The sequence below is a fragment of the Stegodyphus dumicola genome, chromosome 9 (assembly GCF_044657685.1).
Source record: "Stegodyphus dumicola isolate Sdum_Otavi_A_Nest chromosome 9, ASM4465768v1".
NCBI lineage: Eukaryota > Metazoa > Arthropoda > Arachnida > Araneae > Eresidae > Stegodyphus > Stegodyphus dumicola.
In genome coordinates, this window is record NC_140776.1 from 57,758,454 (window position 1) to 57,781,144 (window position 22,691).

General features: G+C 30.4%; 1 protein-coding gene across 2 annotated transcripts in view; it reads right to left on the minus strand.

The window, feature by feature from the left end:
* Window positions 1–22,691, minus strand: part of wcy (WW domain-containing adapter protein with coiled-coil wacky) — a 103,624-nt gene that overhangs the window by 7,035 nt on the left and 73,898 nt on the right. For both annotated transcript variants that reach the window (XM_035358332.2, XM_035358331.2), the window contains 4 exons: window positions 14,583–14,796; window positions 13,640–13,823; window positions 3,455–3,582; window positions 2,736–2,817 (listed from right to left, as the gene is read on the minus strand). In XM_035358332.2, coding sequence (XP_035214223.1) covers window positions 2,742–2,817; window positions 3,455–3,582; window positions 13,640–13,823; window positions 14,583–14,796 — 602 coding nt within the window. In that variant the 3' untranslated portion in view covers window positions 2,736–2,741. The remainder of the gene's footprint in view (window positions 1–2,735; window positions 2,818–3,454; window positions 3,583–13,639; window positions 13,824–14,582; window positions 14,797–22,691) is intronic.

The following is a 22,691-nucleotide window of genomic DNA, read 5'->3' on the forward strand; positions in this document are numbered from 1 at the left end:
TTGAATCAAATCTACTTCAATGATAGCTCATAAACCACAACAGAATAAATGCACTCTTTTAAAGTTCACTATATTTATTTACCACAGTGACACTTCGGCCCTTGGTTCACTTAACAGCCCTACATCTCATACATTTTATAACTCAGAGTGCACAAAAATTACACCATCTGAAAAATTACCACATGTTCTATTCCAATAGTATAATAAATCTAAAACAATGTATAAAAGAAATTAAACAAATAAAAAAAGAAACAGTTTTTCACAGGCGATTGAGCGTTGCTTACCTAATGCACATGCACTACTAATTAATTCAGTTCTCACTTCGCAGCAAGGCAAAAATACATAAAAATTCAAAATATTTTCCTTAAAATTTGAAAGATACAGAAAAACATAAAATACCAAATACAGTTAAAACAATTATAAAAACAATTTTTATAATTAAAATTTGCAGTTTTTACACAAAAACAAGCTAATAATCTATCCAGAATGAATTAAGCATAATTTAATTCACAATAATAAAAGAAGACATTAATTTGTTGTTGTGAAGCTTAGCCTCTCTAGATTTGCAACAAATCCGTAATTCTGCTAAGTTTCAAATGTAAACAAATATGGCTGCCATGCTAAACAAAAATTAGGCTTAGCCGCATTTAAAAAACTTTTAAATTGTTGATAATTCCACAATTATTGCATGCAGGTTAACTAAAGGCATAAACACCTTAACCAGAACAAAATATTCAATCATTTTTAAAGCAAAAAATGCATAATTTACAAACATATAAGAATTAAAAAAACTGAGCTCACTGAGCCGAGTAACATATATATAACAAATATTCTCTATTTGTATAAAGCAAATATAAAATTTAAATTCAATTAAGAAATTTTAATTGCAAAGAAATAAAAATAAAAAAATTATTATTGCTGCGAACTAATTTACAATATCATTTAAATTCTAAGAGCATATGTAAATTAATTGCATTTGTCTAAAACCATGAAAAAATATATTATTCCAAAAAATTAAATTTATTATTCCTAAAAATTGCATAAGCAAAATAATTGTTGAGCAGGCAGAAGTCAGACTTATCAAGGGGAAGTTGCCCCGAAACCTATACTTTTGGTGTGGCCGGTTGCAAACAAAATGGGAGGTGCACATCTACATGTTATATACAAAATTTCAACATTCTGAGGCTACTCGCTTTTGAGTTATACAAGATATATATATACATACAAACATGTGTACATGCTTACAACAGTAGCCACGAAAAAAATCTCTTCAGAATTCATTTAAATTCAGTTTTATAATTTTTTGGGGGGAAACAGGTCCTTTATTCCGTCCTTACATAGATATGTCACTCAAAAACATTGTTAAATTGCATTTGATAGCCGTCAAATGGATATTTTCATTGAAATATGGTAACCGAAATTTTTCCTGATTACAATATTTCCTTTTTACTTCATACAAGGAAGTTATAACATAATTCAATCACTTTTAAAGCAAAAAATGCACAATTTATCAACATATAAGAATTAAAAAAACTGAGCTCACCAAGCTAGATAATAGAATTGGTTATATATATATATATGTTTGATGTGGCCAACTGCTATGAAAATGCGCGGTGCACAACTAAACCTTATGTCAGTCCCACATACAAAATTTCAGTGTTCTACTGCTACTCATTTTTGAGTTATGTGAGATGCATATGTACAAGCGTGCGTGTGTACTCGCTGATGTCCTGGGAAAAAAATCTCTTCTGAATCCATTATTGTGTCCGTACATACAGATGTCAAGCAAAAACATCATTCAGAGGATTTGAGAGCAGCCAAAATGGATATTTTCATTAAAATTCGATACTAGAAATGTTTTCCATTACAATACTTCTCTTACTTCATACAAGGAAGTAAAAAGGATGCTTTCTCATCCAAAATATATCCACTAAAAAGTCATGCTGACTTTGACCAGAAACGTTTGGATACCCTTACATCTATTTCAACAAAGCATCCAGTATCACTTACTCTTTTTATGTTTTTCTTTTTCTATAGAAGACATGCACATGTCTCAGATGTACTTACATCAATCAATAGTTGTGTTTGGGAATAATTCCAGTTCTTCACAGAATTTCACTGATGCCTTTGTCCAATAATAATAAATGTAAATAGTTGTTGTAAATGAGCTACAACTAACTTCAAGTTAATTTTCGTTCAAATGCATCCCAAACCGAATTCGACTTCTTCAAGTTCGAATTCGGTTTGGTATGCATTTGAACATTTCTCTTCCAATTTTTTACATTGCATTTTCACAAAATTAAGTCACTTAAGAAGTATAACTTCATAAAATGTGAATTTTTGCATTCTCTATTGTTGAAAAAAATGTCATATTTCTGAAGAAATGCAACACTCTCAGGCAGCAAACTCCCCAGTCTTATTGCGATTCATTATAACAAAAACATATTCATTCAATGAAAAGAGAAATATAACCACAAAAATGACTGCTGGATTTCAAAACTGCAAATCCAAATATATACTCAAACGCTCATATGCTAAGCACATACCTAAGTAGCAACAAATACTTTCGCAGACATATGAGTTGCCACATATAGTTTCTGGCAACATGATGTATTACCCCATTAATAATTTTTTGCAACTTTTTGGTCAGAATGAGGATAATCGGAATGTTGGGGGATAATAGATACAACTCCAATTAATATTCATATAAATAAAACTACATTCAAATGACTTACCTCTTACTAAGAATCTCCCATAAAGCTATTTAAACTTCTCCATTCTTCTAGTTCTTTAGTTTGCTGTCTCAAAAATAATATCCTAAAAACAAGTTTTGAAATTTGAATTTAATTTAAAAAAAACAGATATATAACAATTTCATTACAGTAAATTAATGACTATTATTTTAACATGATTAAAATAGAGTAAACAGAATTAAATACCAAACTGACTTAAAAACTGATATAAAACAATCCACACAGTTTTCTACTTTGCAAGATACATTAATATCCTAAAAACAAGTTTTGAAATTTGAATTTAATTAAAAAAAACCAGATATATAACAATTTCATTACAGTAAATTAATGACTATTATTTTAACATGATTAAAATAAACAGAATTAAATACCAAACTGACTTAAAAACTGATATAAAACAATTCACACAGTTTTCTACTTTGCAAGATACATTATTGCGATGATTTTGTAAACTGCTTACCAAAATTCACATCATGAAATAAATAATTATACAGAACTGAAAAACTATTTTTTACAAATTTTCGCCCATATAAAATACATACCATTACCAAATACCTTACGGAGACGAAACTATACTCTTTAAAATGATAACCATTGATAAAGATGCTCAATATTTTAATTAGAAATTAAGCAATTAAACAAAATGTTTGAGAAAAAGATAATGAAGCAGATAGGTACTTAGAATTCCTTTAATTATTTACCTCTGTTCTTGGAGAGTTGCTTGAATTTCAGCTAACCTTACAAGAGCACGGGCCATCTTCAGTTCAGCTGAAACTTGAGTGCAGTTCAAACTACCAATGTTATGAGCTTCTTCCCAATAACGATTTGCCTGGAAATAGGAAATAAAAAGAAAAATAAATATATGTAATCAGCCTTGAGCAAGTTAATTTACTTCATTTAAAAATAATCCTCCTTAACAAACTTATGATGAAACATGATTCAAATATTCCAGCTTCCTTACAATATTAACTTTTATTTTTTCCCTTTCATTTATGAAATTCCTTTGCAAGATAACTAACATTTGTTTAAACATCATTTGGTAATTTAATTGCATTTTCAAATAAAATTTAGAAATCAGAAATTTGGGATGCAAGTTTAGATCGAGTTCAAGGTTGGACACAACTATATATGGATGCTTGTCGCCAAGAAGGAAGAGGATCATTAAAGAAAATGCCCCCCCTCACATGAAATTACTATTAAAAAAGGGGGGGGAGGGGAAAACCGCTGTAAATTCTTTATGCAATTGCTGTAATTTTCTTGTCATTCATTACAGCAAATTACAGCAATCTATTACAGGCTTAAATATTATCTGGATAAAGATGACCTAAGCAATAAAAATAAACAAAAATATGAAAGATTGCTACTATTATGTATTGTTACTGCTAATCTTGACGTATTTTAAGAGAAAATTACTTTTTGAGATTAGAGAGCAAGTTAAAAGCAAATACATTAAAGGAAATTTTAAACTTATGCATTATATTTTATGTAACTATGTCACCCTCCCTTAAAAAATCATTCCTCAGGATGCAAATAATTACAGAAATAAAAATATTTTTATAATATATCTCTGAGCTGATTTCTTCTGCATATGATATTTTTATTGCTTATTTAAATAAGTAATAAAATATCATATGCAGAAGAAATCAGCTCAGATTAGTTGTTTCAAACAGCATTGTGCATAAGTAGTGCACAATGCTGTTTGAAACAACTAAATAAAATATTTCTTTAAAATCTATTTCATGAAATCAACAACTCCAATTAGTATACTTATTATTGCCATTATTAACCTTTTCGCCATTAATAAAAATAACCACTTTTTAATGCCAGGCGTTTTAAAACCTAAACAAAAAAATATTTCCTTGAAGATTTCAGGAAAGAAATTCTGTATTTCTGAAACTGAATAATGCAAACATGTATGAACACACATTAGTATTTAAAAAAAAAAAAAAAAAAAAAAGAGAGAGAGAGAGAGAGAGGTGGACTAATAAAATGCTTATAGATTTTCGTAGCATCTCCAATACAAAATCCTAGTCTTATATAATTAGCATGCAAACTTATGTTATTTATTATTTTTTCTACATATTCCCCTTTGTTCAAATCAAATTTTAATATGTAAGAAAGGTAAATATAAGAATTGCAAGAATAAGGGAATAAATATTTGAAGCAGTCACAAACAAAAATTTAAAACTTTGAAAAGAAATGTATAAGCAAGAAAAAATACATTTTCTTGGCCTCCATCAGTGGACTAAGACCATTATAGCCATTAGTGGTTTGACCAAATGAGAGCAGTTTCCTAATGTCATAATATAGTTCTCAAGCCTAATGCAAATGCTTAACATTTTTTTCCTTGGTGCCTTTAAAATTTTGTTGCCCATAAATTGTACTGTGTAGCATGGCCACACTTATTGAAGTAGTTTTGGTGTTTGCCTTCGGCACCAAAATTCTACAATCCCTACACTCGAGCAGAAACTATCCTGCACCCTAAGCAAATGTACAAACAATTCGGAGTTAATAATTCTTAACATTTAACAGCTGACTTAATTTTCTATGATAATTATATATTTCAAATTTCAAGAAAGAATGTTACACACAGAAGTAAGTAAAACAATGATGAAAACCTCTGTGTACACAGAAACCCTTTCACTAGAGAATAGCCAGTCAAAATTAGGTACACATTATATCAGAAAATACTATTTTTCAAGTATATGTTTGAAGTGCATATAGAAAAATCTTTCAGCATCATCAAGTGAAATACTTCATTGGATTTTAGTGAATAAGGAAATTCTTTTTTAAACACTGCAGAGATGCATGAAAGATCATAAACAATGAAAAAATTCAATGCATAACTTATAATATAGATAGACTAACTTATTTTTTAAAACACTTTTTTTTCCCTTATATCTTCTTTCAGGTCATTATTCTTTCAAACTTTTAATTACATTATATTTAGACTAATATTTAATTATATGTACTACATTTATCTTTAGCACATTGCATTATTTTGCAATTCCTTTCATTACTTATTGATATCCTTTCAGCTTCACAGTTTTCAACACAGAATTAAACTTTTTACTCATAGTGCTTTCAAGAAGATGGAACCTTTCAAAAAGTATTTCACATGAAATGCATATAAGTGCACAAAATTTCCTTACATGGAATCCCATAATATTCATTTAGATTTCATTGTGTTACTGAAGCATTCATTAGTAAATTTGTTTCTGCCTGTATATTTTAAGATTTATAAAATACCATTATTCACCAAAAGGGTTAAAATAAAATTATTATAGTAGGTATACTCGAAATTCAACAAAAGAGAGATTTATTAAATGTATTCCGGTTACTACATAAAAAATTAAATCAGATAACAAAACAATTTTAGCATACAACACATCTTTTTGTTATATGGAAACATTTGAAAAGCCATTAGTAAAGTTTCCATCTGCATTGACAGTCGGTTATTTATTTTTCTTAATGAAGAATTATTGTATTAGTTTCACTGCAGAACATAAGTGCAAAGATACTAGCTATAATTTTGAAAACAAAGTATGATAATTAAGCACAGGTTATTTTTTTATGTATCATCGATTTGCTTTAATTTAATAAATAATATTTAATGATTTTTCCCACCTTAAAGTCTTGAATATTTCACTTATAACACTTATTCTTGATTTTTTTTAGAATTCTTTAAAAACATGAAAATATTTTTTAAAAAATTACAAGAAGTTATTTTACAATTCATTGTTAATAAAATGCTCACTATATTACAGGAACAGCTGATTTCCAAATTCAAAATAAATAAATAATTAAATTAAATCAATAAATGGTAAAAAAATCTCTATAGTTGAAAAAGCATGCTATGCACATGAAATGTTTAAACTTTACTAAGCATATAATTATATTTTCATACGAGTTTCATCTATTTTTTTTTTAAATTATGAACGATGAATTAAACCGAAAACAAGATTTAAAAAAAAAAGACAAAAAATATGAAAGGTTTCAGATTTTAAATTATGCCTAAAAAGGTATTTTTTTAACAATTTGTGTGTTACCTTTATTTATTAAATTAAATGTTCTTTGCACTTAAATCATAAAATTCAGTTCAAAAGCAATATCGAACAATAATTTGAGCATATCTTTAGAATTTCCAAAACACAGTCTCACGAGCTGGTGATAAAAATGTTTTTTCTGTACAACATTGCCATTGCTCGCTTTGAAATCCTCGAGTTTGTTAATAAAAAATTCATTTAAGTTTTACAAAATATGAAATCGATAATGAAACTAGGTCCAAATTTCAAATATGGGCTTCCAGATGCTCATATTCGCAGTAGGAGTATGTCATTCAAAATTTGGCAGCTCTAGGTACCATTGTTTTATTACAATGCAAGAAACATGCATTTATGCAGATTCTTCATTATTTAATTTCTTCAAATATAATACAGGGTGATAATATTTGGTGACAACAGTTTGAAAAGTGAAATGGACATTCAGAGTGGAAAACAACAGTCCCTTAGGGACAAAGCCCCTTTGGACTAACAACTGACATTTTGAAAGAAAATGTGCATTTTTTATGCAACTGTCCTGATCACATTTTGAAACATCACATAAATACCACACTTTACAAAATTTAATTATGTTGTTAGTAACTGTACATAACATATTAGATTCAATTATTATTCAACAAATAATTATTCAAAAAAGATGCTTTTTGAAAATTATTTGCCATTTTTAAAGTACACAATTCTTAAACTCACAGTAATTCAATCTACAATGGTTGCAATGTTTTAAACCTTTGAAGTTTAGAAAATTCCTTTGCACCTTACAAATGTATGAAAAAAAATGCACCTTACAAATGAAGAAACGCACCCTACAAATGTATAGTAATTCAAATAATAAAGTGAAATGACACAACCTTTCTTATCTATGCATATGTGGTTTTGAGGAACAGGAGACATTTAACCCAGTTTTCCTTAGTGAACAGAACTCCTTTCAGAGAAAATGCTTAGTGATTACTTCTTTTGTTGTTCTTTGACTGCTCTTTTCAGTATACTCAGGTGAATCATTGCATGATGTTCTATACTTAGTACTTGAATTAACTCCGAGTTATATGGTAAATTCTCTGTTTTTTTTTTTTTTTTTTTTTTTTTTTTTTTTTTTTTTAATTTTTTTTAAAGATAAATTTTTTTACAATATCAAGTTAGGGGGGCTAAAAACATAAAGAAGTAATGTTACATTCAAGCTATAACAGACAATAGGAATGTCTATTACAGAGTTCATATTCACTTCTGCATGTGAAAATTAAGTACTTTTAGAAACCCTCACTGAAAAATATTAAGGACTTATATCAAGCAAATAGGAACTGAATAACACTTAAACTTCACTTTTGTAAACTGTAAGAATGAAATAAATTTGGAAATAGGATACATTACTATTAAACATAATCTAATATTTAACTTAAAGTAAATTCAAGAATAAAATTAACTTCAAAATTTATTTCAAGTAATTAAGTAATTGGTGCTAAATTATAAATTTTTTTTAAACATTTATATTTTACACTTATTTTACACTTATAATAGTCCCATGTATTGTTGTGAAATGTACAGGCGCGATGAGATGGCTTCTCAGCAAAGCAGTTTTAGGGTTGCCATAAAATGGCAAGGTAAGGCAGGGTTGCCACATTTGGCAAGAAATCACCCATTTGGCGACAAAATGGTGATATACCATGGACGGATTAAGAACCTTCTGGAACGAATTCTTACCGGTTTAGTCCAGAATGTTTTTGAACACAAGCCGAAAGCTATATAACCCTGCTGGTATGCAGTCAGTCAGTAGTATCGAGAGTGTGCACCTCTCATCGAGTGAGTGTGTCTCGTCTAGCGAGTCAATGCCTGCGGAGGCGATCGCGTTGACAGCCGGCCAGCGAGTGCACTGAAAGAGTCTTTTAGAATATCGCGGTTATTGCATCGTCGAGAGAGCATGTTGAGCTCCGGAAATGATTGAACCAAGAGTCAGGAGCTGTGCTCTGTGTGTCTTCGAGTGCATTGCGAGTTGTAGCGTGGAGAGTCTTGAGAGTACGTGGAGTTCCGAGAATGACCAAGCAGAATTGGGAGCTGTACTCTGGAAAGCAGAGTCGGGTGTTTTGCAGGAATCTGTCTCCACCGTGATAGCCTGATAACCTGAAGTCTGTGTTGCTGATTGTGTCAGCGTGTTTATAGTAGTTTATCGACAACTGTAAAACGTGTTTTGGAGCTGTCCTGACAATATTGCCTAAATAAAGTGTGTTTCGATACTTCATCAAGTGTCGTCGTTACTCACTCCAAATCTACGAACCCCGTACAAACCTGAAGGAAGAAACGCAGCAACTGGTGTCAGTAGAATCAGAAAAGAAAAATGTAACAGTATTTTTAAAGAATAGTGGCTTTTTATTTAAATTTTACTCACAGCTTTATATTGATTGTTTCCTTTATGCCTCATTTCATCACGTACTTACAGAATCCACAGGCATATGTAAATTTATGTGAAGTGGCATAAATTAAACTATGAAGTAAAATAATAATCAGCATGACTCATAACAGAGGTTGGGCTGTTGCCACCACAGCTCATTGTTCAGACACACAGAGCCACTGATCAGAACAGACATGTACGCCTGATGTTAGTAAGTGTTGAAAGTTGGCTGTACTTTGCCTGACCCAGTTAATGCCATAGCTTTGGGTACATTTGCTGAAGTTGTAACCAAATTAATATACAGTATTTAATATAAAGTTCCATTGTTTTGTATTTTTATTTTAAGTCTGATTAGCTGCAAGGAATAAATGTTTATGTTAATTTTTACATTTTTGTCTTGTATCTTGCATACACAATAAGAATTAAAGAAAGAAGACAACTTATCTTAATATGTACAGATAAGTTCTAAGGGTGAGCAGTTAGTTACAAATAATTAAATTATGTAGTCATGCATGGTTACAATTACAATTTTTCTTTCTATTTCTAAAAAATATCCATTTAAAAAGGATAAAGAACATTTTAATAGAATCAATATCATAAATTACAACTGCATTAATAATAAATACTATTATGTATATTATTATTATTTCATTTTAGAATCACTATCATACATTATAATTGCAGTTATAATATATGGTATTGATTTAAAAATTATATTAGTAAAACTACACATTAAAAGTAACACAAAATGTATGCTTTGTAGCAATAAAATGTTTTTGTTTTTTTAACTTAAAAATTTTCTGGATATTTTAGCTAATTTACATCAATTTCCTTCTCTTTAACATCTTTTCTAAGTTTATTTATTTAAATAAACAAACAACTCAATGTTCCCACAAGTCTCTGCTTCATCTCCTAATTTGCTAATGTTTCAACAACATATCTTTGATGAATAATTTTTTCTCTACATATAAAACCAATTTCTTTTCCAATGAATTTCCTCTTAGTTTTAGAATTCTCAGATTTGATTAAAAGATTTTTGTTATTCTAAAAGAACTGCTGGTACTTAGAATGTATAGAATAAACTGCTAATTTTATTTCTTTAATAATATGACCATTGAAAATAAATATAAAATAATATAAGGTCAAAGATGGACCCAATGTGGCAGAATTTTTAGAATTTAGTGAAGCACCAAGCAACAACATTTAGGGCAAAATTTTTAGAATTTAGAGCAAGCACTGATGTATGTATGTGGGACTAAAACATATACGATGGATCTTCTAATTGTCAGTTTTCAATTTGCTAGCTTTCTTTGATGTTTCTTGAAATAATTTTCTTTTCATTATTCTTCCAAAAATTCTCCAAAAGATACACAATTCATCACAAATTTATTATAAAACATATCAACTACGTGCTAATACCATGAAGACACTTTTCATTTTGTCCCACTGTTCTGGAAATTGTAGAATCTTGCCTTTAAAATTATAAGCTATAAATCTTGCCTTTAGATCTTTCAAAGTGCAAGGTCTGAAATCCAAAAGCAAAATTACCCTACCAACTCTATCAGAACAAAAAGCCAGAAGATTTTTGAGAAAAAATTCAGAAAAGAGAAGGGTGAAGAAAATTTTCAAGAGACAACTGATACACATTTAAATATTCTGAAACAATACATGGAAAACTCTTGGCATAAAAAAAATATATAAAAAGACACATGAAATTTGTTTTAAATAGTTGCAGTAGTATTTTTACTTCCTTGTACGAAGTAAAAAGGTACTTTAATCGCGATAAATTTTCGGTATCGTATTTCAACGAAAATATCCATTCTGACAGCTATTGGATGATATTTAATGATGTTTTTACATGACATCTGCATGGTTAGGTTAAGTTAGGTTATTTAATTACCGCAAAGCCTCAAAGGCTATCTGCCTAAGGGGAGGGACGCCTTCGTGGAGGACTTTCTAAGGAAAACTGGCTCGTATACACATTACACATGGGGAAAACCACGAAAACACACATGCAGCCAGCCCGTTCAAGGGATTCGAACCTCGGACCGAACTACCAGTGTTCAGCAACTTTACCGCTTGGCCACTGGTGGGCCTGACATCTGCATTTAAGGACAGAACAAAGAACTCTTTTTCCCTCCACCCAAAAATGATAAAACTTATTTAAAATTAATTCTGGAGAGAATTTTTTTGTAGCGTTTGTGCATGCGTACGTACATATCTTGCATAACTCAAAAACAAGTAGGGTCAGAAAATTGAAATTTTGTATACAGGATTGCTATAACATGTAGATATGCACCTCGTATTTTAATTGCAATCAGATACACCAAAAAGTATATAAATATATGACTATATATATCCACTCTGTTCAGTAATCTCAGTTTCTTTATTCTTACATGTTTGTAAATTGTTCATTTTTTGCATTAAAAATAATTGAATTATAATTCTCTGATTCTTTACTCATATATGTTTATAAGCTGTGCATTTTTTGCTTTAAAAATGATTGAATTATGTTGTTCTTATCTTCCGGTTAAGGTTTTTATGCATTTAATAAATATGCATGCAACATTTTTAGAACTATCAACAATTTAAAAGTTGTTTAAGTGCCGCTAAGCTTAATTATTTTTGCCATGGCGGCCATGTTTGTTTACACTTGAAACAGCAGAATAGTAGGTTTGTTGCCAATCTAGAAAACGTTTACTTTGCAATAGCAAAGATAAGGCCTTCTTTTATTATTGAGAATTAAATCATGCTTAATCCATTCTGAAATTTATTTGAGGAAATAAGTGTTTAAGATTTACTTCATAATTTTCAATACAGATATTTTGAGTTTTTATGTATTTTTGCCTTGTCGCGAAGTGAAAACTGAATTAATTGAATGAGAAATACTGAACCGTCTGTGAAAAATTTTTCTTTGTTGTTTTTGTTTGCTTAATTTCTTTTATGCATTGTTTTAGATTTATTATAGTATTTGAATAGAACATTTGGCAATGATTAGACAATTCTTCAGATGATAAATTTTGTGCATTCTGGGTTATAAAATGAATGAAATGTAATGTTGTTAAGTGAACCTAGCAAAAGAGTGTCACTATGGTAAACAAATATAGTGGATTTTAAAGAGTGCATTTATTCTATTGTGGTTTATGCGCTATCGAAGACGAGGATTTAATTCAATCCAATAAATGAAATGCAATAAAAAATGCACATAATTTAATATTCTGTACAAGGAAGTTACGTAGTGTACTACTCATCAAATTTTTTTATAAGAAGCGCTTCAGAAACGCGCTCAATAGCATTTATTACCTTGTTTATTTTTCAGATTCAAAATATTCCAATAAGTCACCAAAATGGAAATTAATGCCACTTTAAAATATGGCAGGAGAAAATTTAAAAAGAACAAAATTATTCTAATGTTAGATCTGAAATGTAATTTTATATATTAATTGTAATTATAATTTATTTATTTAATGAAAATTTATTCATTATTATTATGACATTTATAAACATAATTTTATCTGCAAACAAAAAATTGTCAAAATTTCACAAATCCCCGAATAACAAATTTATATACAAGCTGAGTTTGAAATTGCCAAATTTAGTGTTACATTCATATCCCCCAAAAGAGAAAAGTTTTTGATGTAATATTTTATGAACTTTTCACACACACATTGAAACAAAGCAGGCTTAGTGCTTCTAAAACTTGAGTATCCACGATTTGTATTAAAAAGAAATCAAACATTAACCCATCCAATAATATTTTTCAATGCATAGCCAAAAATTATTCCTCCAAAAATTTTAACTCACACTCAAAATGGCAGTCATTAAAAGAAACAAAGAGAAATGTTAGATGAGTAAAATTAAGGACCTTTTGCCGGTTTCAGCTGAAATTAAGGATTTAAGGGCCAAAAATTGTTTCGAAAAAAACGTAAAGACTTAGGATCGTACAAACCTTGCTATTATTAATCAAACTAAGAAAGTAAAAAAGAAAATTTTTATTAATAATAATGAAAAGGAAACAACTGCAAAGAACAATTCATTAAACGAACACACAGAAAAATCAAAATTACATCTCTTAATTTATTTCTAATGACAAAAAGTCTTAACACTATTTCTGCAACTAATGACATTGTCGTCATTGCTGAATTTGCTAGAAATTGCATCAATTCACCTATTTCTCGTTTTTAATACAAGAACTTTACCAGTCTGACATACTCATACATTTTCCTCATTTGTAGAAACAGTTAATGTACCTTAACACATACATTAACTGTTAACAATTCTTAATTGCTAAAATACAAAGAAAAATGTTCATAAAAAAATAATAATGCCAAGCTTTTAAAGCTCCAAAATATGATACAACCACCATATGAAATTTCAAGATTTAATTTGTAATTTTAAATCTTTGCTCAAACAGAATAAAAATGCAATAAGAAGTTCAGACATACCTGGCGCTCAGCATGGTCGGCCTGCCAACCCACAACATGAGAAATGAGGTCTTCTCTATAATAATTTGCTAATGAAGGAGTTAATGAAGGGATGGATGGCTTTAGGGCCGCAGTAGCTAATGAACTTGTCCCAGCTGCACTTAAGCTATGTAAACTGCTTACACTAGAAGTTGGGCTGTCGTGCCTAACAGATATTGAAAACTTAAGTTAAAAGTAATACACATAAAATTTTCAATAAAATTTATGCATAAAAGTTCAATAAAATGAGAGATCTGAACAAAGTTAAACAACATACTAAACAACTTCTATTAAAACAGCCTAATATTAAATTTTATCATTAAATATTTAGTCTGCAAAGGTATAAATTAACAATATTTCAAGTCTGTCTTAAAACAATTTATGGAAAAACATTATGTATGCAACATGTGATTGAAAAATAAATTAGTACTTATCACCCAACGTCTTCATAAAATTAAATTAAAAAAGTTTTCTTGCTCCCAGAATTAAAGAAAAATAATTTTAAAGAATACGTAAAAATATACTTCTAAATTCTTTAATTCAGATCTGTTAAACAGTAAGAAAACATATTCATTACTTAAAAAATTAATTAACATTTTAAGTTGAACAAACTGAACTGTTTTATTTCACTTCATAAAGTACAACTACTTGTAGATACTCAGTTAAATCAAGGATTTTTTTAAATAATAATTATTTTGCAGTAATTTTAAATAATTTTTTTAAATAATAATGCAGTAATAAATTAAACCCCATAAAAAAGGCTTTACAAATTGCACCAAAATTTGCATATTTTACAGCTTTCTTCTTTCATTTACACTCTGTCTGTTTAATGTAATAAGGAGTATAATTAATAAATTTTACTTAACATTTCCATCACTTACTTCAAATTATTGTTACTAAATACAAGAATATGAACTGAAACTACCTCGTTGAGTGAGTACTGCTATCTGAACCAGGTGAAGTCCTGTCTCGGTCAATATCAGCCTTGCTATCTGGGAAGTTAGCAGCACCAGTGGAATTGACTGGGTAGGTGTCACTACTTGTCAAACTATTTGTGGTTTGGACAGTTACTGGATGATGGTTAACCTGATTCTGTGTCTGTGCAGGAGAAGCTGATGGCTTATTCTGATGGTGTGAATCTGTAATTCATATATATATATATATATATATATATATATATATATATATATATATATTAGAAACTAATTAGTAAAAGCATAAATAAATAAAGTGGAAGCATGAAAATATATGAAAAAAATTTCTAAAACTAAATTTAATTTGCATAAAATGAATAATTGTTGAGCAGGCAGTAGAGAGATCTTTTTAAGGGGAAGTTGCTCCTAAACCTAACTCTTCAATCACTCAATTCACGTTTCGTAATCCCTAGATGCAAGGGTTAAGAATTACACAAAACCAAAAGTAGTGAAATGTTAAAATGAGAAAATAAATAGTTACAGAATTTTTGAGAAATTTAGAAAGCAAATTCACTAAATGAAACAATTATTAATTAAAAGTACATAGCTAAAATAATAATTTTGTTTCCTAATTCGTGCTGTGTAACATTTTAAAACATTAAAATTTTTTAATTTTGCTAGGGGCTAGTACATAACAATGCATCTTCTGTTTACATACCAATTTTACATTCTTCATACTTTTGTAATTGTGCTTGTTCTCTTGTGTTCCTGCATTTTACTTTTTAATATTGCACTTTTTGCATAAATATTGAGACATTTAAAAAATATTTATTTTAAGTATCAAATAATATTTTTATTTTCCTCTTACATTTATTTCACACGATTTTTTTACTGTTTCAATATTAAAACAGTTATTAATTTTGCAACATTAATATTTTTTCATAATCAATAGGATCTTCATTACATCGACCAATAGCCTGTGCAAATTCATCTAGTGAAACCCAATCAACCTCTTGATACTGAATGACTCCCCTTTAAAACTTCATCGCCCCCTCGGGGGTCCATACCTATCCCTTGAGAACCTGAGATCTAAAGCATCTATTTTAAAACTGATAATGGATCTTGTTTTCATGTCGTATTCCTGTACATCAGGGGTTCCCAACACCTGATTGTTTAATGTGTGACCGCTGCTGTGCAATTACAATAAAAGTGTTTTCAATAAAATTCTATGTGAAAGCTTTCTCATTTTTAATGAAATAGAAATTGCTTCCAATAGAGACACCAGCACAAAGCGAAACACAACCAATCTCTTTTTTTTTTTTAATGTGCATGTGTTATTAACTCTATCCAACTACCGCGTTTACTTGCGCAAGAGTTGCACTTCATAAAAGTGCAAGGCCTATTACTTATGTTAGCAAGCCTGACCAGCACATTTTGTTTTGTAAAGTCCACAAGAGCTGCTGCAATTAAAAGTCCTTTTGAGAGTTAGTTTTCTTCAGGAAATCAGCAATCCCCACATGTATCTTCTTATGAGTTTTTATTGCAATGCTGACAGTGCGTTCCATTCTTGGATTGATAGTAATATTATTATGAACAATTATTGTGTAGCAGCATTAATTTAAAAATAATAACCCTATGTATTGTTCAAATTTTACATTAAACAGGATTCCAACTAAAATTTTACTTTTAATGCACCCGACTTTCCCTGATTAAACAAAACTAAATAAGTTATCAAATAAAATATGAGCAAATAAATCATTATATAGATTTAATATAAATACAATACAATTATTAAAAACATTATAAAAAATAATCTATTTTACTATTTACTGGGAAGCAAATAAAAAACATTGTTGTAAATATGATTTTGTGTATTGTTGTTGTATTTTGTATTCTTTTACTTATTTATTGTTTTTATAATAGTAATTTTATGGTTTATTTTGTGTTTAATGTAACTTGTATCTACATGTCTTGCATTTAAGTATTTATTTGTTGCTAAGAATTCTTTTAATTCCGAGTACAGCAGTTTTGGAATTGTAACAAATAGCTCAATTAGAACTCGAGAAACTTCATTCTTAAGGGGCCTTTGACAACAATTTTTGTCATCGAGTTGATGACATTTGGTGATTTCTCACTTGATATTTTCGAAGCCCCATGACAGATTCTTCCAGAAGTTTCCAGAGCACTTGCTACACAGTATAAAAATGAGTTGGAAGGTTAAGGTAGTTCAGTTGTAAAACAGTTGCAAATTAACTGTGACACTTAGAGATTAGCCAAACTATGAATCTTTACTCTGAGAAAGATATGATTAATTTGACAATTTATTTTGTGTATTAAGAAATTCCTACATATCCACGTTCTTGAGTTATTTCCAACCATTATTATGTTGTGTGTGCTATTCATTGGGCTTGTTTTTCTAATAAACTGTTCATGTCTTCCTGCTCATCTAGACTTATCGTTCAAAGAAGCATCAATGATTCCATAGCTTGCGACAACTAGTATCAGAAGAGGGGTTTCTTTGAATGTTGATAACCAGGAGAATGGAAAAACAGCTGAAAGCCATAACGGAAATTATTGCTGCGAGACACATAGGTAGCCACAAATGCCACCAAGATGAAGAATTGCTCTAGTACATGCTGTGAAAGTAGAAACTGTGCAAAAAGCAGTAGAAATGATCATCAGCCTGTAAGGAATGTATGCACTACAGATGATACAATGCTGAAAGCAGTGGTGGAACAGTCAAAAAGAGTGCAGGCAACTGAAACATTTAAGATGAAATGAAGTAATGATAAAAGTAAGATAAAATGTTGGAACTGTAATGGAGAAGGACATCTAAGAATACAGTGTTATATCTTTCCAGTTCAAAAGATAAAAAATATGCCAAAAGAGCATCAAGGAAACTAATAAGCAGCCATCTTGAGAGGCACAAGTTACTGGATGCTGTAAGAGCCCACATTCAACACTCTTCAAATACCGTATGTTCATGAATACCATGCGCAGGCTTTTTTTTTGATAATTTTAGTAAGAAAAATCGAGGTGCACGGCTTACGCCAAAACAAGGCAATATAGGCCAAGTAAACACAAGTTGGTCATTTTTTTTTTTTTTTTTTTTTTTTAAAGCTACGGCATTCTCAGAAAATATAACGTTATATGATACTAATGTACCCTCTCAAATAATAAATCCTGACCATGGATTTGTAGATGATAATACTGGCACTTTCACCAAACTGTTATTCCCTGAATGGTTTTTGCCGAACTTGGCTTTTTAGTCATAACATTGGCAGAAGCATAAAAAATAAAGAATTCCAGTATGCAAACTAGTTCCAAGACAATTTTTAAGGATCTTTAAAGCATCATTCATGACTTTGAAATATATTTTTAGTGCAGAGATTGTTGCCGACTGAAGCTATTGTTTAACAAATAAAATTTTATATACCATACTTAGATTAGCGGTGTTTTTCCTTCTGTAGTAGAATTGAATTCTGCTAACCGATTTATTCCTTCCCATTAAAATGTTACTGGGCATGTGTAAATACGTACTTGGGCAGCAGCTGCAAAAGCTGCAGGTGGTAGCTCAGAATTCTTTCCTGATAATCCATGGGATCGGTATCATATTCCTTTGTTTCTTTATGCTTGTAATGCAGAAAAAAGATTATTTCTGTAAATTAAGCTTTCAGTGAGCTTGATAAAAATATGCACGCCATATTCATGGACATTTTTTTTCCTTTTTTGGCGCATCGAAAAAAATCAGGTGTGTCTTATTCGGTGGCGCATGGTATTCGTGAACATACGGTATCTTCTCTTCATGATGGAGATCAAAGACTATGTATGGATGGGAAAATCGACGGTTTTTCATCCCACAGTAGAAAACACCAGAGTGAACGTGACTATTCTGGGAAGTGAACGACTGAACAGGTACCTTTTGAACATACCAACAATGAATGCAGAAAAAAATACCACTGCACGGAAAAAATAATAGTGCACATCAAGTTTGTACCCTTATGTAGCTGAAATAACTGATCGATGCACATTTGGACTTGATTTACATCTAATGAAGAAATACCAGTGTGTGGCATAGATAAAAATGAAATGTGCTGCTACACAATAATTGTTCATAATAATATTACTATCAATCCAAGAATGGAACGCACTGTCAGCGTTGCAATAAAAATTCATAAGAAGATACATGTGGGGATTGCTGATTTCCTGAAGAAAACTAACTCTCAAAAGGACTTTTAATTGCAGCAGCTCTTGTGGACTTTACAAAACAAAATGTGCTGGTCAGGCTTGCTAACATAAGTAATAGGCCTTGCACTTTTATGAAGTGCAACTCTTGCGCAAGTAAACGCGGTAGTTGGATAGAGTTAATAACACATGCACATTAAAAAAAAAAAAAAAAAAAAAGAGATTGCTTGTGTTTCGCTTTGTGCTAGTGTCTCTATTGGAAGCAATTTCTATTTCATTAAAAATGAGAAAGCTTTCACATAGACTTTTATTGAAAACACTTTTATTGTAATTGCACAGCAGCGGTCACACATTAAACAATCAGGGGTTGGGAACCCCTGATGTACAGGAATACGACATGAAAATTCGATACTGCAGAGGAATGTCACATGGGAATGCTAATTTCAAAAAGATCTTATGCAGAAAAGTGCAAACATTGCTCAAAAGCACAGTCAAAATATAGCTTTGAAGTTCCAGCTGTCGGACAAAATTGACACAGACTGATCTCTGGAACACAATGAATTCTGAAGTGTCCAAATGGAAGATCCTGAATTGAGACATTTACAGAATTAATGAAAACAACAAACGATAAAACTCATCAGCTTGTTTTACTGACATCTCAAGTGCCTACTGTTCTGTCAAAGCTTTATAGCAGCCCTAATGAAGATTACTTTGGTGACACTATAGAAATTAATATTTCTTCTGGGACCAAGCCAAATGAAATATAGGAAAATGGTAAAAATCATATGGAGCACGAAAAAGGCCACAGGCACATTAAGAAATCTCAAGAAAAATTACAGTGCTACCATGTAGAGCCCCATTCGAGGAGACTACTTTGGACATTTTAGGACCTTTACCTTATACAACTAAGGGTAACAAGTCGATCCTAGTTGTCACTGACTACTTTAGTAAATGGTATGAAACCTATCCCATCCCTGAAGCTACAACCGTGGAAAACTTCACCATTTGGAGTACCCTTCCTTATTCATTCTGACCAAGGAAGAAATCTTACATCTACCATATTTAATGGACTCTGTAGAATTCTTTGAATGGAAAAAAACTCAAACCTCTTCATTACATACACAGTCAAATGGCATGGAGGAAGATATTCAATCGCACAATCTTCGGATCTCTCTCTCTATGTATTCCAGAGCCTGTAGGACTGGAAACAAAAATTGTCACTATTCCTGCTAACATGCAAGAATGCCATTCATGACAGGAGTGGGTTTTCACCCTCACAAATGATTTTTAGATGCAATTTAGTTCTGCTATGTGACCTCCTCTTCAGACGACTGCCATAGACATGCCTTCTTTGACTGAGTAATACCTGGAAGATATGCAGGCATGTTTAGAAGATGTTTATCAGTTCACCAGGGGAAGGATCAACACAGCCACTGGAAGTATGAAGACGAGATATGATGCTAAGTCTATGGAAATAGACTTTTCAAGGCTTGAGCCTGGCTCTACAATACAAAGCATCGTCACAGAATCTCTCAAGCTTACAGACATCCTGGGAAGGGCCTTACCATGTGGGAAAAAAAAAAAAAAAAAAAAAAAAAAAAAAGAATGATGCAGTGGTATGCATATAAAGAATTCTTTATTTTAAACCTAAAGTAGCGCACTAAAACAGACACTGCACCTTATTTTGGTAACTAGAATTAGTTATCCCTGGTCTTGGGAATTGCACTGCCTGACATGTGCAGTCATGAAGGAGAGGGCTATGTTGTAATTATTCTACTTCTTTTTATTGTATTTATCATTTTCTGTGTTGTTATAGTACATTGCATTCTTTTACTTTTCTTTATTTATTGTTTTTATAATGGTAATTTTATGGTTTAGTTTGTGCTTAATATAATTTGTGGCCAAGTCTTGCATTTAAGTACTTATCTGTTGCATAGAATTATAGATCATTTAATTCTGAGTGAAACGGTTTTGGAATTGCAAAACAGCTTAATTAGAATTCCAGATATAGGCAATTTCATTCCTAAGGAGGCCTGGTGAAAATTTTTGTCACTGAGTTGGAAACATTTGCCAATTTTTCATCAACTTGTTGACTTTCAAAAAGATTCGTGAAAACACAATTTTAAAGACCTAAGACTGATTCTTCTAGAAGTTTCTAGAGGCCCTGCTGCAATGGTACATATACAAGTCAACGAATGGGGATTTCAATATTGAAACAGTTGTCAATCAGCTGAACTACGAGTTAGTGTTTATCTTGAGAGTGATCTGAAGAATTTGATGATTTATTTTATGTCTTAAGAAGGAAATGCTAAATATCTGTATTCTCCTTGAGTTATTTCCAGCCATTATTGTGCTATGTGTACAATTTATAGTGCCTATTTTTCTAATAAACTATTCATATCTTCCTGTTTATCAGGACTTATTAGTCAAGAATCATCCACGATCCTTTAGCTCACAACAGTATGTAGGTAATGGTCATCTCCATACAAGAGTATTCAGAATTTTTAAGAAATATGGCTTTAGAAAATATTATTCATTCTGTAAAACATACATCTTTTTCCATATAATAATAATTATTATTATTACGGAGTTTTAAAATAAAACTGAGGAGCTTAGAATTCTACTGAAGGGAGAAAAGTATTTAATGTAGAAATATATTATCTAACATATATACAGTAATATAATTATTTAATATAATACATAACCATTAAATGCGTTATTTTTGACAAAAAATTGCATATCTAAAGACTGATAATAGAACAATTACATTTCTAAGGCAAAGAGTGAAGAACAGCTCACTATTTAGATCAGACCAATTGATAATACTGTATGAGATATGAAGTGAATAAAATATTTTTTGAAAAAAAAATAATAATTTTTCAGCTGTTTCCCTTTTAAGGAGAATAATTTTTACTTACTGCACAATAAAACATATAATTATCTGAAAGGACTAATCTGCAACTGTTTTTTTTTTTTTTTTTTTTTTTTGTAGGATAAGAGATTTTAGTTTCCAGCTGACTATTTTTTGTTTCTCCGGTCTTCCATACATTTTTAAGTGAATCCTGTCAAAGCACCTTTCACATTAATTTTTGTACAGGTGAATGTGATTTGATGCAAAACTGCAAACTCCCGGTTTCTCTTTAAACCCCATACATGGCCAACAAAATTTGATAAATAAGTACCTTGAATTGCCATTTAACCTTTAGAACAGCTTATTATAAGAAAAAGATTCTAAGACGCATGGGCACTTTGCAACTACAATTATAAAAATTAATCCTTCCCTCTTTAAACATTTTTTGAGCTGAAACTTTAGCCTCTTGATAACACACTGACTCTGGTTTTCATTGAAATAAATACAAAATGTGGATTGTACCAGTTATTAAAATCTGAAGACTTTTTTTATTGATATCAATCTTTTAAATAGAATTATCATTCAAAATCAGGAATGTTTTGACATTTTACTGAGAAATTTTGATAGCACATCATATTGGACTTTTCCTAAACATCTGGACAGTGTTCGATCAATACAGCTACTCTTATAACCTACTTTTGTTTATTTTAACAAATTTTCCAGATTTACTGCTTTTCTATAGTAAATTTAGAGCAAAAAATTTTAGGTAATACACAGAAACATTAGGTGATTCACATAAATCAGAAATTAGTGCAATTCTCATTTCTGCTAATTGCTTAGGTAAATTATACAACTGATATGTAGCAAATATTAAAAAATTTTAACTGCATTTTAAATATTGAACACATTATTCTAGGGGAAAATTAATCATCTTGATGGGTATTACTAAGAAAAACATATAAAATATTTTCAAAGATTGGCTTGCAACCATCATTTGCTCTTTTAAAGTTGCATTTAACCAACCAAATTCTTATCAATTCAAAAATTCCCCCTCCACACACACACATATTAAAAGAGAGAGAGA